Source organism: Cebus imitator, unplaced genomic scaffold (genome assembly GCF_001604975.1).
Source record: "Cebus imitator isolate Cc_AM_T3 unplaced genomic scaffold, Cebus_imitator-1.0 Scaffold11, whole genome shotgun sequence".
Taxonomy (NCBI): Eukaryota; Metazoa; Chordata; class Mammalia; order Primates; family Cebidae; genus Cebus; species Cebus imitator.
Genome location: NW_016107326.1, coordinates 6,010,404 through 6,028,883, shown reverse-complemented (window position 1 = coordinate 6,028,883; position 18,480 = coordinate 6,010,404). Strand labels below are relative to the sequence as shown.

Here is an 18,480-nt window from a genome sequence, read left to right as displayed (position 1 = left end):
CGGCCTCCCAAAGTGCTGGGATTACAGGCTTGAGCCACCGCGCCCGGCCTTTTGTCCTGCTTTCTATGGATTTATTTTCTTTTTCTTTGTTGCATTATTTTGAATTGATTCAGATTTTACACTTATTCCATTTTTCCCCCCTTTACTAGTTTGGAACACAGGCATTCTATTTTTTATTTTTTTATTGATGACTCTTGGCATTTTATTTCATTTTTTTTGAGATGGAGTGTTGCTGTTGCCCAGGCTGGAGTGCAATGGCACCATCTCCGCTCACTGCAACCTCTGCCTCCTGGGTTCAAGCAATTTTCCTCCCTCAGCCTCCCAAGTAGCTGGAATTATGGGCAAGTGCTACCACAGTCAGCTAATTTTTGCATTTTTTTGGTAGACTGGGTTTGCCATGTTGGCCAGGCTGGTCTTGAATTCGTGACATCAGGTGATCCACCCACCTCAGCCTCCCAAAGTGCTGGGATTACAGGTGTAAGCCACCATGCCCAGCCGACTCTTCAGATTTTAAAGTGATGACTGAACTTAGCATAGTCTAATGTTAACCAATATCTTACTCTCCTCCTGGACGATGCAGGGCACTTTGAACACTTTAACTTCATTCACATCAGGCCCAGCCTTTTAGCTTCATCTCTTGCTTAACCCCATGGGACAGACATTCTTTTGGACAGTAAGGGTGTTTATTTAGTTTCACCTATATTTTTATTATTTTCTCAATTCATCATTTTTTTTTATACTTCAGATTCCTCCCTGAGATCATTTTTCTTCTCTTCATGTTCATTCTTCAAAAATTCCTTTGGAGGAGTAGGGGGTCTGTTGTATATAAATTCTCTCAGTTTTAGCATAAATGAAAATGTCTTTATTTCCACACTTAAGTCTTGTTTTTCACATTTGTTATTGAGATATAATTCACATGCCATAAAATTACCCCTTTGAAAGCATACAATTTAGTGGTTTTAGTATGTTTACAAGGTTTTGCACACATCACCACCATCCAATTCCAGAACTTTTCATCACTCAAAAAAGAAACTTCATGCTCATTAGCAGTCAATCCCTATTCCCCTCCAATACGCCCAGGCCCTGGCAGCCACTAATTACTCTCTGTCCCTATGGATTTGCCTATCCTGGACATTTCATAAATGAAATCATACAATATGTGACCTTTGAGTCTTTAAATTAGCATGGTTTCAAGGTTCATCTTTGTTGTACCATGGATTAGAACTTTATTCCTTTTCATGATAAATAATACTCTATTGTATGGCTACACCACTTTTTTTGTTTGTTTGTTTGTTTGTTTTTTTGAAACAAGGTCTCATTCTGTCACCCAAACTGGAGTGCAGTGGTGCAATCATAGCTCACTGCAGCCTCGATGTCCCAGGCTCCAGCAATACTCCTGCCTCAGCCTTCTGAGTAGCTGAGACCAAACATGCACACCGCCATGCCTGGCTAATTTTTGTATTTATTGTAGAGACAGGGTTTTGCCATGTTGCCCAGGCTGGTCTCAAACTCCTGAGCTCAAGCAATCCACCTGCCTCAGCCTCCCAAAGTGCTGAGATTACAGGTGTGAGACACCTCACCCAGCTGCTATACCACATTTTATTTATTCATTCATTCGTCATGTATATTTCAGGGTGTTTTTTTCTTTTTTGAGACAGGGTCTTGCTGTGTCTCCCAGGCTGAGTGCAGTGGTGTTACCACAGCTTACTGCAGCTTTGATGTCCCTCTCAAGCAGTCCTCCCACCTGAGCCTCCCAAGTGGCTGGGACCACAGGCACATGCTACCATACCTGGCTAATTTAAACAAAAAATTGTAGAGATGGAGTCTCCCTGTTGCCCAAGTTGGTCTCGAACTCCTGGGCTCAAATGCTACTATCCTCCCTGATATGGATTGGCTGTGTTCCCACCCAAATCTCATCTTGAATTGTAGCTCCCATAATTCCCACATGTTGTGGGAGGGACCTGGTGAGAGATAATTGAATCAAAAGGGCAGTTAACCCCATACTGCTCTCATGATAGCAAATAAGTCTCATGAGATCTGTTGGGTTTTATTGTTTTGTTTTGTTTAGAGACAGAGTCTCACTCTGTCGCCCAGGCTGGAGTGCAGTGGCACACAATCTCAACTCACTGCAACCTTCGCCTCTGAGGTACGAGCAATTCTCCTGTCTTAGCTTCCCAAGTAGCTGAAACTACAGGCACATGCTGCCATGCCAGGCTAATCTTTGTATTTTTAGTAGAGACAGGGTTTCACCATATTGACCAGACTGGTTTTGAACTCCTGACCTCAGGTGATCCACCCAACTCAACCTCCCAAAGTGCTGGAATTGCAGGCATGAGCCACCACACCTGGCCACTCTGATGGTTTTATAAGGGAAAACCCCTTGCATTTGGCTCTCATTTCCCTCTTTTCAGCAAATAACTATGAAGCACCTACTTTGTGCCAAGAACTTCTGAGGATCTAGTGGGGAACAAGACTGAGCCTGTCGCTGCCCACAGGGTCATTGACAGTCTATGAGAAAACCAGGCACTTAACCAGGCAACTGCACCTCACAGTTAATCAGTGTTCTGATGGAGTAAGCGTTAGTAAACAACGCCAGTCTGAGATAGGTAGAGGCCAGAAACACTCTAATATTCAAATTGGTTCTCTTTCAATAAAGATTCGACATTTATTTAAGAGAAAGGACTATCCCTCAAAGCAAAACCCAGGTTCTTTTCCTGCTTTAGATGGCATTAGGGAAGCTGTCTGTTACTATTCAAGTAGCTGTTGCTGTTGAAACATATTTTTTGGAGGGAAGATCTGGTACCCCACCTCAACCCCAAACTACTCAGAAAATAAATTATTCCAGCCACATACAGTAGCCTCCTAGAGGGTGTTTTGGTAAATTTTTTTCATCTCACTACATTTACACTGGTGTTTTAGTTGCTGCCCCAGCCATCCCTTACTTCCAGTATTCTGGGTAACTACTGCTGCATAACAAAGCACTCCAAAGCAGTGGCTTCAAATGATAACTGTCAGTTGTGGGTTGAATTGTGTCCCCCAAAGAGATATGCTGAAGTCCTAACTCCCAGTACTTCAGAATGTGAATTTATGTGGAAATAGGGTCATTGTAGATATAATGAGTTAAGATGAGGCCTGCTGGAGTAGGGTGAGCCCCTAATCCAGTAAGACTGGTATCCTTATAAGGGGAGGGAAATTTGTACACAGAGAACACAATGTGAAGATAGAGGCAAAGGTTGGAGTGATGGCGCTACAAGCCAAGGGATGCCAAGCATTGCCTACAACCAACAGAAGCTGAGAGAAGGACCTTGACCCGAACTACCCTCAGGGGCCAGGTGCAGTGGCTCATGCCCATAATCCCCAATAGCAGTTTGGGAGGCCAAGGCAGGCACATCACCTGAAATCAGGAGTTCGAGACCAGCCTGGCCAACATGGCAAAAACCCGTCTCTACTAAAAATACAAAACTGAGCTGGGCATGGTGATGTCAAATTAGTTTGGCATGGTGGTGTCCATCTGTAATCTCAGCTACTCAGGAAGCTGAGACAGGAGAACCACTTGAACCCGGGAGGCAGAGGCTGCAGTGAGCCAAGATCATGCCACTGCACTCCAGCCTGGGCAACAGAATGAGACTCTATCTCAAAAAAAAAAAAAAAAAAAGAATTAGGAATTACCCTCAGAAGGAGCCAACCCCACCAAACACCTTGACTTCTGGCCTCTGGAACTGTGAGAAAATAAATATCTGTTGTTTTACCCAATTTGTGTTCATTTGTTACCTAGGAAGCCCTTGGAAACTAATACCCTACCGTTTTATTCTGCTCATGAATTGTGAGGTTACCTGGACACAGCTAGGCAGTTCTCACTCTGATCTCATGCATGGCAGACAGATCCAGAGTGGCTGGGGCTGGGCTGGGGCTGGGTCATCTCAAGGGCATTTTCTTTTCTTTTCTTCTCTTTTTTTTTTTTGAGACAGAGTTTTGCTCTTGTTGCCCAAGCTGGAGTACAATGGCACAATCTTGGCTCACCACAACCTCCACCTCCCCAGTTCAAGCGATTCTCCTGCCTCGGCCTCCTGAGTAGCTGGGATTGTAGGTATGTGCCACCATGCCTGGCTAATTTTTTGTATTTTCAGTAGAGATGGAGTTTCTCCATGTTGGTCAGGCTGATCTCGAACTCCTGACCTCAGGTGATCTGTCCACCTCAGCCTCCCAAAGTGCTGGGATTATAGGCGTGAGCCACCACACCCGGCCACAGTAACAATCTTTATATTGGCTACTAGACTTGTAAGTAGTTTCACTTTTATAATGTTTTATTTATATTCAATGTCAGGCCTGTCAAACTCTAACCTGAGATCCTCTCTTCTCCCACCTTCTCACCCTCCTCCTTCTCTACTCTTTCTCCTGCTGGTTTTCCCTCCTTCTCTCTGTCTGTCTGTTTTTGTGTCTCTGAGCTCTTTCTCTCTTTTGCTGTAACACCTCCCCCAAAGATGGAGGGCTGTTTAGGGGCCAGAATTATCTCTGAGTTAGGTTTGAGTTTCTCAGCAGTCATTGGTACCAGAATCCAGCCACACTCGTTAAGAAAAGTCCATCAAGGAATGCACAGTGGTGACCTGCTGCCTCCCCACTACTCCACAACAGCTTTTCCTGGGTCTTCAGTCTGAGACCCTGAGTGGGATGGATAGAAAAAGAGAGAAGGCCAAAGACCAGGATGGCAAGGGAGGAGGTTATGCCCCATGGTCAGACTATGATAGAACAGATGCAGTGAAGGAGACAGAAATTAAATCCTTACCAATAATCGAATCCTCCCAACCTGAAAGCTCCTGCCCAAAGAGGCACTGCCACTTGCCAGCTTGACATTAACTATGTCACTTAATCTCTCTCAGCCAATAACAATCCCCTCCCTAAAGAATTGCTATTATGATTCAGTGTGATAAAGACAGTTGATTCCGTTTGGAATGCTTTGGGCTGCAAATAACAGAAAAGTAAACCAAGACTTGCCTGAGCAATATAGATATTTAATTATTTCACACAGGAAGTAAGGGTCTTCAGGTTTGGTGCAATGATTCAGAAATGCCAGCAAAAACCCAGCCTCTTTTTATATTTCTGCTTCACTATCCTTAGCTTGTTGTTGGCATTCCATGTTCTTTCCTCATGGCTGAAAGGTAGCTGCTGCAGCCCAAGACATCACATTCAAGAAAAGAAGAGAGGGGCTCTCTGAGCACCGCTGCACTCTAGCCTGGGTGACAGAGACTCTCTCTAAAAAAAAAAAAAAAAAGCAAAAGAAGACAGCAATTGAAAGCACCAGAAAGATGCCAGGTGCCTCTGCTGGCCTTAAAGATGGAAGTTTCAGGAAGAGGAACTGAATTTTGCCAACAACTGGTGAACTTGGAAGAGGCCCCACAGCCCCAGGGGAGAACTTTGCCTTGAACTTGGTGAGAGCCTGAGCAGAGAATCCAGCCAGGCCTTGCCAGACTTCTGACCTACACTCTGTGAGATAACAAGTGGGTATTATTTTAAGCTACTACCTTTGTGGCAATTTGTTGTACAGCAATGGAAAATGAAGACAGAAGGTTCATGCCAATATTCCAGTTTTCTAGAGTTCCTCAGAAACCCTGAGCTCACTCAACTGCAAAGTGAGTGGTGGTGTGGACGTTTGAACCCGAGTCTGTCTGTTCTAAAGCCCACACTGGCTCTCCCATTCAGCCTCTCCAGATGAGGAAAGTGAGTCACTAGAGGCACTGCCAGGGTCAGCTCCCCAGGATCTCAGCACAGAGGACGTGGGACCAGGCTGTAACCCCCTCATGCTTCCAGTTCATGTGAGGAGCCCCAGGAACCTCCAAGTCGCCTTCTGTCTGTGTCTACCTGCAACGGTGAACGGCCTGAACCACCCTAGGGCCCCTGGAGTCACAGCACTGCCTCCCTTTTACCTTAGGTAAAAGGTACTGTCCTCCTCGGGGAGCCTGGCAGACCTTACCCAGACATTGGGTGGTGGTCTGCTGGCCACCTCTCACTCTAGGGGACTCTACTTCATGCCCTAACTTCTCTCATTCATGCTCAGAGTCAGAGGTGCCTCATGAGCCAGAGCAGACATGAAGCTCAAAGATGTGTCCAGTTTGACCAACAGTATGTAAACACACACACACACACACACACACACACACACACACACACACACACACACGATGTTTAAAATTGTGAAGTTTTGCTGGGCACAGTGGCTCATGCCTGTAATCCCAGCCCTTTGGGAGTTCGAGGCAGATGGATCATGAGGTCAGGAGATTGAGACCATCCTGACCAACATGGTGAAACCCCATCTCTACCAAAATACAAAAAATTAGCCAGGCATGGTGGCGCGTGCCTGTAGTCCCAGCTCCTCAGAAGGCTGAGGCAGGAGAATCGCTTGAACCTCGGAGGTGGAAGTTGCAGTGAGCCTGGCAACAAAACAAGACTGTCTCAAAAAAAAAAAAAATTGTGACGTTTCACACTGAAAGCCATATTGCCTGTCTCTCTTGGGGAATCGGAAGCTCTGGCCATACTGGGCCCATCTTCCCACTTGGCAGCCAAAGCTAAAGCCGAGTGGCCACAAGGTCCCCCAGTAGAGGGTGAGCTCTGGAGTGCCCTAGTCCCCACCACCCCCTATTGCCTCCCTGTGCTTACTTCACCTGCCTGCCCCCCCAAAAACATCTGAGTGCCAATCCCCTAGGATTGATTCTGTGACCTTACCCTCTGCCTCCTGCCCTGCCCAGTCCCCGGGGATCACGGGGGACAGTGCCCAGCCTATGTGAAGCTAGCAGGGCTATGAGAAATAGGCCACTAGGATGGAAACTCGGGGGTCTCTTCCAGACCTGTTTGTGTGGACAGCTGTTCCCGGTGACCCAGGTCAGCTAAGAACGTCAGGCTATCTGCATCTGTCTGCATCAGTCCCCTCAGCCTGAACTGACCCCCTCTCTCCCTTGTTGGGGCCTAAGTGCAGGTACTAATGCTCATTTTCATCCTTCACGTTCCTTGGTGCTTAATGGGGCAATGGCATTTAGCCAAAAGGCACCTGAGACAGGTGGAAATGAACTCTCCTGCCCCTTCCCTCCCCTCGAGGCTGCTGCCCACATCCACATGGCCCTTTGGGGAGACTCAGCTCCCCCAACTCACTACCAGGCCCACTGCCAAGGAGGAGAATCAAAACCCTACTCTGCCTTCAGCCCCCAGGCTTCTAGGAAAAAGCCCTAGAACAGATGCGGAGGCGACACTCTGCTGCCTTCGTGGTGAACTGAGATGCTAATGCCGCAATGCAAAAGACAAGAAATGAGCAGCAAAAAAAGGGGAGGGAGGTGGAAAAATTAAATTTTGCCTGATCAGCAAGGTTTCAAACAATCGCTCGCCAACTGAAGTGGGTGCCACGTCTATAAGTCATTCTGTTTTATAGACCATTAGGATCTCCAGAGAGAACCTGCATGGAGACCACTGCTTTTTGTTGAAATTAAAATGTCAGAGAAAAAGAAATAGAACAAAACAGGGAATCTGCAATTAATTACCAGGCCATAAAAATTCAATAATCAGGAAGCAGAGCGGCCGTGGGCCCAGAGGTATCAGAGCCAGCGTAACAAGAATGGAATACATTAATCTTTTCAAATTAGTTTTTTAATCTGACGGGGATATATGGTGACATGCCTCCCCTCCCCGCCCGCTCCCCTTCAACCTCCACCGCTCAGGCCTAAAGCCAGGCTGTGGGAGGGAGGTTCAGTTTGAGCTGGGGACCTGCAGCAACCTGGACCCCGGGCTGCAGCGAGAGGGCTGTCCGCGGCCCCAGCTGAGCCCAGGACCCTCAGGCCCCTCGTCTGGCGGACGTGTCTCAGTAGAGGAGCCAGGAAGGCCTGTTCCCCTTGGATCCCAGGGTACAAGGGAGCGGGAGGCCCGTTTCCTCTGTTGGCTAGGGGGTCTGGGCGGTGGTCTCTGAGCTTTCCTGCTCTGGAAAATGGAAACAAGATCACAGCCGCCCCCGGACCTTGGATGCCTTGTGCCTGGTGGCCAGCAGGTCCTCAATAAAGGGCCCCCTGCTGTTACTATTTTTACTCCTGGCAGCAAAGAGTGTTGCCGGGCAACACTCTATTCAAGAGCATTTATTTAGTGCCTGCTGTGTGCTCAGCCCTGGAAAGGGGAGACCAGCAGCCTCCGTCCTTACGCTGGAGAATGAGGCTCAGGTCAAGTCAGAGGCCAAGCAGGAGTAGAGGGTCAAAGAGTAAAGGGCAATGAGCTTGTCCTCATGCAGGGGTGCTAGCCCAGTGGCAGGTCCCAGGAGGGCCAAAGTGGCAGGCTTAGTCCCCACACAGCCACGTGCTCCAGCGGCAGCCGGCTGATTGATCAAAGGACCAGCCCCATCCCTGTCTCTGATTGGAGGCCGTGCCCTCCTACCCAGAGCCTCGCTGCAGAGCTCCGCCTCCTCCTGCCTCGCCTTTGCTAGGCCCAAGATTCCTGAGGCTCAGATCACTTCAAGTTTCTGGCCTTCGGCCTCAGCCAAGCCACTCTCTCATTAACCCCTCAACAAGCCGGCCTCTGGGCCTCGCTCAGGCTAAGCCCCTCAGTGGATCTCAATGCCTAGTCAGCGTTGTTAAAATGGACTCTTGGCTGGGCACGGTGGCTCACGCCTGTAATCCCACCACTTTGGGAGGCCGAGGCAGGCGGATCAAAATGTCAGGAGTTGGAGACCAGCCTGGCCAATATGGTGAAACCCCGTCTCTACTAAAAATACAAAAAATTAGCCGGGCATGGTGGCAGGCGCCTATAGTCTCAGCTACTTGGGCGGCTGAGGCAGGAGAACCGCTTGAACAGAGGTTGCAGTGAGCCAAGATCAGCCACTACCCTCCAGCCTGGGCGCCGGAGTGGTGCGGGGGGAAGGACTCATAGCCTCCACCCCAGGGGACATCTGCAGAGCAGCAGGCAGATGGCATTCTGCCCTTCTGACTTCGACTCCTTTTAAAGGTAACATGATAGCTCACTAAGTGCCAGGCCCCACATAAGTCCTCTGCCTGGATTTTTTCATTGGGTCCCCTGGGAGGTTGGGACTATTCATAATCCCACTTCACAGTGGCAGAAGTCGTGACGCTTAGGTCACCCGCCAGTTGTATGTGACCCGAGTCTCTGAAACCAGCTTCACCGCCCATGGTCCCAACTACTTGGGAGGCTGAGACAAGAGGATTGCCTGAGCCCAGGAGCTTGAGGCTGCAGTGAGTGGTAAACTTGCCACTGCACTTCAGTCTTGTCAGGGACCTTGCCAAAAAAAAAAGAACAACAAGGCTAGTCAGGTTGGCTCAGGCCTGTAATCCCTGCACTTCGGAAGGCCGAAGCAAACGAATCACTTGAGGCTAGGAGTTCAAGACCAGCCTGGCCCACATAACAAAACCTGTCTCTACAAAAAATACAAAAATTAGCTCAGTGCGGTGGTGTGTGCCTGTAATCCCAACTACTCCAGAGGCTGAGGCAAGAGAATCACTTGAACCAGGAGATGGAGGTTGCAGCAGTGAGACCAGATCGCACCACTACATTCCAGCCTGAGCGACAGAGCAAGGCACAGTCAAAAAAAAGGAACAACAAAAACAACCACGACAGCGTCTTTCACTTCCTCCGGAGTTTGGCGCATGGTAGGAGTTGAATCAGTGCTCTCTGGAAAGTGTTTCAGCAGAACAACCTTGCAAGGGGGCCTCACCGACTTTTTCCCCAAGATATCTTCATTCTAACCTACGAACATAACAGCGACTGCCATTTATGTATTGTGCTGCTGTGTGCAAAGCTGTGGGATCTGGTGTCTTTTAGGTTAAGATTATGGGCCCTATTTTACAGGAAGGAAACTGAGGCTCAGACTGGCAGCCCCAAGAGCAGACACTGATATCCATTTGGCCCCCAAAGGCAGGATTTTAACAGCTAAGAATATGGTCTCAGTTCCACATTAACCAGGCCCACTCCAGGGCTCCTGAACTCCAACTAGAGGCGGCGTGCCCTCAAACCAGGTCCCTCACTGCTTCAGCCTGATGCTTTGGGGCATCTTGCCCAGGAGGTCTTCCCCCTTTAATCTATATTATTTGTATTCGTGACTATCTTGTAACTTACACTCCATACACAATCCACATACTCCCCAAGGGGTCTCAGCATAAATGGTGGCGAGGAGAAAAAAGCATTGGCAGGAGGGCAAAGGACGCAGGCCCCTGGACTGCGGGCATGCGCGGGAAAATTCAGATCCAAGTTCTGGGCCTGCTACCCGCAGGGGCGCAGTTCCCCGCGCCGCCACCAGATCGCGCCCGGCACTCTCGGGCGGGGCTTGCACTAAGGCTGTGTGGCCGCCAGATGGTGTCCGAGACCGCGGCTCCGAAGACAGTGCCCCCCAACAAGGCGGAGCCCAGCGGGTCCGCGAGTCCGAGACCTGTCCCAGGAGCTCCAGCACACGTGACCTACCGCCACCTCCTGCTCGCGCCATGACCCAGCCAGTGCCCCGGCTCTCCGTGCCCGCCGCGCTGGCCCTGGGCTCAGCCGCGCTGGGCGCCGCCTTCGCCACCGGCCTCTTCCTAGGTGAGCAGGACCTGGACCCCGCGGGCGAGCGAGTGGGCGGGCTCAGAGGAGGGCGCGGCGCGGCTCACGTTAACTCCTGCAGCTGCGGAGCCCGGGGCCCTGACCCAGCACCCTCTCCCTGCAGGGAGGCGGTGGCCCTCATGGCGAGGCCTGCGAGAGCTGCGCCTGCTTCCCCCCGAGGACAGTCCCCTGTGGCAGTATCTGCTGAGCCGCTCCATGCGGGAGCACCCGGCGCTACGAAGCCTGAGGCTGGTCAGTAGGGCTCAGGGCGGGAACGGGCGTCCACCTCGGGCCCGGCGGGTCCCACGTGGCTGTGTGACCTTGGGCGGGGCTGTGGCCCTCTCTGGGCTTCCGGCTTCCCAGTGCTGGGTGTGGTGGGCGTTCCCGGAGGGCATTTCCCCCAGACCACGCCCAGAACCGCTCCCTTGGGGGCTTGGGACCCCAGGACGGGGGTGGGTGACCGACAGGGCTGGTACCGCCCTCTTCCTTCACGCAGCTGACCCTAGAGCAGCCGCAGGGGGATTCCATGATGACCTGCGAGCAGGCCCAGCTCCTGGCCAACCTGGCGCGGCTCATCCAGGCTAAGAAGGCGCTGGATCTGGGTAGGGGCACGCGGCCGGGATCCCCGAGGGCCTTGGCTGCCGGGCTGACCCCCACTCTGGGCTGAGCCCGTCTGTGTCCCCGTCCCAGGCACCTTCACGGGCTACTCCGCCCTGGCGCTGGCCCTGGCGCTGCCTGCGGATGGGCGCGTGGTGACCTGCGAAGTGGATGCTCAGCCCCCGGAGCTGGGGCGGCCCCTGTGGAGGCAGGTGAGCGCCCGCACCTAGCCCCGCAGCCCCAGATGAGGGCGCAACGGCTGACCCGCTCCCTCCGCAGGCCGAGGCGGAGCACAAGATCGACCTCCGGCTGAAGCCTGCCCTGGAGACCCTGGGTGAGCACCGACGTGGAAAGGGCTTTGCGGCCATTGCAAATGGGGCCAGTGGGCCCAGCTGTGACCGGGCCTACCGGACGGGTTAAGGGCAGGACCGGCGGTCACAGCGCCCAGGCCGTCCTGGGAGGGGGATTAGGGCCGCCAGGGACAAGGACTCAGCCCCACTTGCCCTCCCTCTCCCGCAAGACGAGCTGCTGGCGGCGGGCGAGGCCGGCACCTTCGACGTGGCGGTGGTGGACGCCGACAAGGAGAACTGCGCCGCCTACTACGAGCGCTGCCTGCAGCTGCTGCGGCCGGGAGGCATCCTCGCCGTCCTCAGAGTAAGGGATCCACGGCGGGGGAGGAGAAAGCTCCTTCTCTCGGGCCGGGTCCCCGTCTTTTCCCCTAACTCCTTCTATACCCCAAAGCCCCACCCAGTCCAGTCACGTTGGCTCCACCCACTGCGGGGCTCTGGTCCCCTCCCGCCGGGCACCTACCTCTGAGGCCCCGCCTCCCTCTGCCCGATTGGCCCCGCCCTCTTGAAACCCCGCCCCCCGCAGGTCCTGTGGCGTGGACAGGTGCTGCAACCTCTGCAGGGGGACGTGGCCGCCGAGTGTGTGCGGAACCTAAACGAACGCATCCGGCGGGACGTTAGGGTCTACATCAGTCTCCTGCCCCTGGGCGATGGCCTCACCTTGGCTTTCAAGATCTAGGGCTGGCCCCTAGTGAGTGGGCTCAGGGAAGGGTTGCCTGGGAACCCCAGGAACTGACCCTGAGTTTTAAATTCGACAATAAAATGGGGCTTGGGACCTCCTGAGCCTCCGTGTGTGACGCTGGATGGGGAAAGCAGGGAAGGCCCAGCACAGACAACTCCCTTCAGTGAAAGGGGCCTTGAGATTCTTCCCCTCCCTGGCGCCAGGTCTGGTCTTACTGCAGGAACCTCCAGCTGGCAGGACGCAGGTTACAAAGTTTTAATTGGCCTGGCCATGTGTAATGGCCAGAGACCCCAGCTCCTCGGGCTTGTCTCCCTCCTACATCTCTCCCTCAGGACAGATGAAACTCTCTGGTTCTGTGCAGCTGGGACTGGTGGGGGCCCCGTCTGGGATTTGATAACAGAAAAGAGGATTGAAGGGGACCACGGGTGTCACTTGTGTGCTTTTGTGGGTGATGCCGGTTCTGCTGGCAGCTTGCTCATGTCTTCACAGCACAGTCAGCTCCCTAGCCTCACCTCTCCAGTGAAGGCCCTGGTCAGGGGACATCACCTCTGAGAGCCAGGCCAGTTGGCCTGGACCCGAAGACCTCAGGGTTGACTTATTTATCCTGCCCTCTCCTTGAAATTCTGAAGGAAAGTGAGGGGGATCACTGGCCAGGGAGGTATGAAGTAGATTGGCCCATAGATATGGCAGTTACCACACTCCCTAGAGGATGAAGAGAACTTCAGGCTTTCCTGAACCTCTGACTATGAGGGAAGGTGAAGGAACCAGGCCTTATGGAGCACCTTCAACCCAGGTCCTCTGCTTCTCATTTAAATTTCCCCAACCCCACAGATCTTATCTCCACTGACAGATGAAGGTCAAGTTCTTTCCACTGACACTGCCTCAGGCGGAAATGCCATTAGCCTAGAATTCAAGCAGCCTTTGCCACCACCAGGTAAGCCCCAGTGATGGAAGGTGCCCCTGGAGACTCCTGGAAGCAGGGCTAAAAGAGCCCCACAAGCTCACAGCTCCTGGGACATACTTTGCATTTTGGACAATACTCGGGACACTGGCTGAAACCTACTCTTTTCTAACTCATAAAAGCATATTAGGATGCACATGAGTGGAGGATGAATTTAAGCAGAACCTTGACAAACAGCTAACTCACTTGTGCCACACCTCAGTCCAAATCACTGTAGCCACTGCCCAAAACCACCCGTTAGCTAAGAGGCAGCAGTCTGAATGACTAGGATTTCTTTCTTTGGGGGACCACCAGCAGTGATTAGTTACGTGGGTCTACTTCACACTACAAGAGTTGCTCTCAGGCCTAAGCCTGCATGGACATCTTTTCATCTGTTTCTTCTCTTACCTTGCAATAGGTCCTGACTCAGGCTGGCTCAGATTCTGTCGCTTGAGTCATGTGTGTCTGAAGGCCTTTCAGAGAACCCGAGATTTCAGAGATTCATTCACATGGGCCATTCAAACCAGTCCCCTAGGAAAAACATAGCGGGACCAGAGGGGTCTTCGTGCCCCCAACTCTCTTGTGTGGAGAGCTTGCTCTGATCTGTCACCAGCTTCTTCTCAACCTGCAATTTTGTAGCATGTATCCTTTCTCGGGTGACGAGTCCCATTTTTTTTTTTTTTTAAGTAGAGACAGTTTCTTCATGTTGGTCGGGCTGGTCTAGAACTCCCGACTTGAGGTGATTCACCTACCTCAGCCTCCCAAAGTGCTGGGATTACAGGCGTGAGCCACCGCACCCAGCCAAAAGCAAGTTTATTAAGAAATTAAAGGAATAAAAGAATAACTACTCAATGGGCAGAGCAGCCCCTTATCCATTTCTTATCGCTCAGGCTCCATCATTCTTCAGGTCTATTATTACAGAACAACTCTCCTCTCCAACCTTTAATCATATCCTACAAATTACCTCCTCCTAACAGAAAACTTGCTCTTTCCTACTTTTCCAGCTAGAACCACCTATTAATGTCTAATTATTGCCCAGATGAAGGCCCATGCCACACAGCCTAAAGGGGTTGCCTCTGGTCTCTTACCTACCACCTTTGTCAGTGTCTGCCTGGAAGGAAATGAGTAATGACCTCTCACAGTCCCTCAGGTTACCCTCACTGTCTACACCTTACTCCTCTCCTCTATGCCTAACCCCATCTCAGCAAACAAGGGCCTAGTTTCCTAGAAGTACCCCACAGAGGTACAGTGTGCACGTGTAACTTCAGCACATTCTCTTCATTTTCCTTCCAATGATACAGTGCAATTCTGCACATACTTACAAACTGAAGAGTGTCAAAGCATGTATCCTCTTATTGTAGTCTTGAAAAGCTCATGGAATTATTCTAGGGACACAGAAGATCCTGTGGCACAGATTTTGGTAAAGAGCAAAATGCTTACTGGAAAAATTAAGTACTGGCTAGCTACCAGCGAGATTTGACCGTAGCTGGCAAACGTGGAACTCTGCAAATACTTGGAGCCATTAATTATGAATACTTGTTTTATTCATAATTTGTCATGTTCTGGGATACCAAAAGTAATTCTAATAATGGCTGAACTTAAAAAAATGTTAACCTCATCTTAAAATATCCACTGATGCATCTCATTCAATGGTAATAGTGAATGTTTTCTAAAGGAACATAAAAAACAAACATGCACACAATTGCACAGTTTTCATAAAGGTCTATTTCATTATTGGTGGGTAGCACATTTAACAGTTAAATACATTTAAATAATGTATAGGTGACTGCAGGACTGCAGCATTGGTAACTAGATAACCAATTCAACTAGAAACCAGCTAACAAGGAACTGTCTAAATATTTTAAATACAGCTCTTGTTGAGATCATCCTTTGTTTTGATCATCATCTTGGGGGGAAAAAAAGCCTGCTGCTGGTCACAATGGAAATATATTAAGGCCAAATCTTCTCATATCCATTCCCAAAGGCTTCTTTCAGCTGGATTAAGCCTCCAACTCCAGGGCAAGCCCAAGCTTGTGGCCTCCAGCATTAATGCTCTTCCCATCTACCAAAGCAGACAGTGTAAGCTTCACACCTGTTAAGAAAAAAAACAAAAAATAAAACAAACGTGATGTGCCTGGCACTTCACTCAGTCTGAGCCTCCTTTCAGTCATCCCAGAGCCTGCCTGTCACTTCCTCAGCCTGTCAGCTGGCCTACCAGTGCTGGCCACCAGAGGGCGCTTGGAAATATGAGACACCCGAAGAACTGGGTTACCATTCTAGGTAAGGCACCAAGTCACAGAGAATAGAAATGTTAATAACCAGAAGTTAAAAGTGTTCTAGAAAATACAAGGCTGGGCGCAGTGGCACACGCCTATAATCCCAGTACTTTGGGAGGCAGAGGCAGGTGGATCACGAGGTCAAAAGATTGAGACCATCCTGGCTAATATGGTGAAACCCCATCTCCACTAAAAATACAAAAATAAGCTAGGTGTGGTGGTAAGTGCCTGTAATTCCAGCTACTCAGCAGGCTGAGGTGGGAAAATCACTTGAACCCAGGAGGTGGAGACTGCAGTGAGCCAAGATCACACCACTGCACTCCAGTTTGTCGACAGAGCAAGATTCCGCCTCAAAAAAAAAAAAAATGTTGAATTACTATCCAGATGAAAAGAGACTAGAGACATAATCGTAATTAGATGCTAGAAAAGAAAACCTACATTAAAGACACATTTGGGGACGGGGTAAATCTGAATATATATTTGTATTATTACATTAATGTTAGTGTTCTTAGATGTGACAATGGTATTGTGCTTATAAAGAAAAATGTCTTACTCTTAGGATACACATGCTAGGGCTGCCATGTCTGTATGTTTGCAAAACATACATTTCTTTAAAAACATTTTTTATTTTTGTTTTTTGTTTTTTTTTTTTTAACGTTTCTTTAAAAACGTATTTGAAAAGGAGTTTCAGGCTGGGCACTTTGGGAGGCCCAGGCGGGCAGATCACCTGAGGTCAGGAGTTCGAGACTAACCTGACCAACATGGAGAAACCCCATCGCTACTAAAAATATTAAAAATTAGCCAGGCATGGTGGTGCATGCCTGTAATCTCAGCTGCTCAGGAGGCTGAGGCAGGAGAATCGCTTGAACCTGGGAGGTGGAGGTTGCGGTGAGCTGAGATTGCGCCATTGCACTCCAGCATGGGCAACAAGAGCAAAACTGTCTCAAAAAAAAAAAAAAAGTTTCAGAGACATAAATGTAGTACATGTTAGTAACTGGTCAACGTGGAGGAAATGCGTATGATGTTCATTGTACCATTCTTCCAAATTTTCTTTAGGTTTCAAAATTGCCAAAATAAACTTTGGGGAGGAAAATCCCTATTTGGAAGGGAAAAAAGTCCCCAGTACTTTAACAAGACTCCAAGATGAGTCGTGTGCAGCACATTGAAGTTGGAGAAGTGCTGCAAAGCAATGATTGAACTTTGATCAACAGAAAAATTACTACAAACATTTCAGGTACAAGTGAGGAAATGGAATAGGAAGTGGATATTAAATAATAAGGAATCACTGCTTTCTTAGGTGTTAGTATTACGGTTATGTAGAAAAGGAGAGAAAGTCCTTATTCTGAAGAGAAGTGTCATGACCAAATGGCCTAGCAAAAAAAGGGAAGGAAAAAGAAATTAAAAATTGTGGCAAAAGGTAAACATGTATTTATTGTACTTTTCTTTCAACTATTCTGTATGCTTGCTTGAACGGTATAAAAAATAAGCTGAGGAATGAAAACTAAATGTTTAAATACTATCAAAACAATCCTACTTTATCAAGAATACTTACCAGGCCTCAGAGTCTGAGTATAGCCTACTCCAATTAAGCTAGAGTTGTTGACTTTTGCCTAAAATAAAATTCAAAAACAACTATAAGAAAAATATTTCAATAGAGACAAAGCCCCTACATGTTTCCCCATCATGTAGTCATGAAGTATTCAGTTTTATTCATGTGAGACAATAAAATGCAACATTATGTATCAAGTCAAACAGAAACCAGGAACCACTACTTATCCATTCAGCTCAAAAATCAAATTGTCAGGACACAACAGTACTCTTCATAGACCTTGGAATGTATCCAAAGACCCCAAACTGTCTGTATAGCACAAGACCCTAAGCAGTCTCATAAAAATCCTTGTTGATTCTAGTCTAGCATAACAAAACCAGACCAAAATGTGGTACCAATCAGGCTCACTAGAGGTGACATACAGCAGCCCTAAAGTGCAGGCTGTACAGTTTAAATTCATGACTTAGTTACAAACATTACTACTTTCAGGGCTCTTCCTAAAGAATCAAAACCATCAATGTTTTTTTAAAAATTCCCAAACAGGCCAGGCGTAGTGGCTCACACCTGTAATCCAAGCACTTTGGAGGCCAAGGCGGGTGGATCACCTGAGATCTGGAGTTCAAGACCAGCCTGACCAACATGGTGAAACCCCCTTCAAAAAAAAAAAAAAAATCCCCAAACAACAAGTAATTTCTCTGTAGAATCAAACAATCCTTTATCCTCACATTCTCATACCTCTCATTAATGCTGGTGCCACTGAGTTCTGGCTGTATGTAACCAATGGGCTTGGGAGGAGGTCCCAGTGAGGCATCATGTACCAATCCAGGCCCCTGCCTTCCCTGCACAATCCTAACATTTTAGGACTTACAAACTTCAAGGCCTGGAAGGAACCCTGAAGAATAAGACATAATAAGGAGTAGCTTCCTTCTAGCTCCATTCTCTACTACCACTAACATTATTAAGCCACATCAGAGGCCTATCGATATAAATGTGGATAACTGCCCTCATTTCCAGGGCCTAGGTTGCCTAGACATGCAACTTTGCTTAGTTTTCAGCACTCTGAGGGCTATAGTTTAAAGGTAACAGCCTATGTAAGCAAAACAGATCTGCAAATGATTTGATGTCTATACTCTTACAATGTGCAACATGCAAAAAGCCCAATCCAGAGAAAGAAATGATGTAACTATACAGACACAAGCCACATCCACAACACTTGTATTTGCTTGGCACTACAGCCAAATATTCATGAGCTAGCAATGACCAGCTAAAGAAAAAAACAGGCCCGGAGCAGTGGCTGACACCAGCAATCCCAGCACTTTGGGAGGCCAAGGTCAAGAGGATCGCTTGAGCCCAGGAGTCCAACAGCCTGGGCAACATCGTAAGACCCCTGTCTGTCTGTACAAAATTTTTCTAGTCTGGCATGTTGGTGCACACCTACCCAACTATCAGGCAGTGGGGGTGAGATGGAAGCATCTCTTGAGCCCAGGTGGTTGAGAGTGCAGTGAGCTATGATTGCACCAGCGTAACTACAGCATAGGCAA

At 49.1% G+C, this 18,480-nt stretch overlaps 2 protein-coding genes and 1 long non-coding RNA gene across 4 annotated transcripts in view; 2 read left to right on the top strand and 1 right to left on the bottom strand.

Moving 5' to 3' along the window:
• The first annotated feature begins 10,329 nt into the window (after positions 1–10,329).
• On the top strand, positions 10,330–15,028 carry COMTD1 (catechol-O-methyltransferase domain containing 1). Of its 2 annotated transcripts, none has more exons than XM_017549850.2 (7): positions 10,330–10,548; positions 10,673–10,800; positions 11,045–11,150; positions 11,239–11,357; positions 11,425–11,479; positions 11,666–11,799; positions 12,019–12,272. In XM_017549850.2, exons 1-7 carry the CDS (start codon positions 10,455–10,457, stop codon positions 12,169–12,171), a joined length of 789 nt encoding a protein of 262 aa, XP_017405339.2. In that variant the 5' UTR covers positions 10,330–10,454; the 3' UTR covers positions 12,172–12,272. The 2 variants fall into 2 exon arrangements, with proteins under 2 accessions (XP_017405339.2, XP_017352174.2); XM_017496685.2 differs by lacking the exon at positions 12,019–12,272 and adding an exon at positions 13,006–15,028 and having other exon boundaries at positions 10,375–10,548.
• Positions 14,641–18,480, bottom strand: part of VDAC2 (voltage dependent anion channel 2) — a 20,671-nt gene continuing 16,831 nt past the window's right edge. Inside the window, exons 9-10 of the mRNA XM_017496699.2 lie at positions 16,943–17,000; positions 14,641–15,206 (exon numbers count right to left, since the gene is read on the bottom strand). Of these exons, the coding sequence (XP_017352188.1) occupies positions 15,115–15,206; positions 16,943–17,000 (150 nt within the window). The 3' untranslated portion in view covers positions 14,641–15,114. The remainder of the gene's footprint in view (positions 15,207–16,942; positions 17,001–18,480) is intronic.
• Positions 15,201–16,499, top strand: LOC119466734. The gene is made up of 2 exons (XR_005195198.1): positions 15,201–15,394; positions 16,447–16,499. It is a non-coding gene; the product is annotated as an uncharacterized LOC119466734 (long non-coding RNA).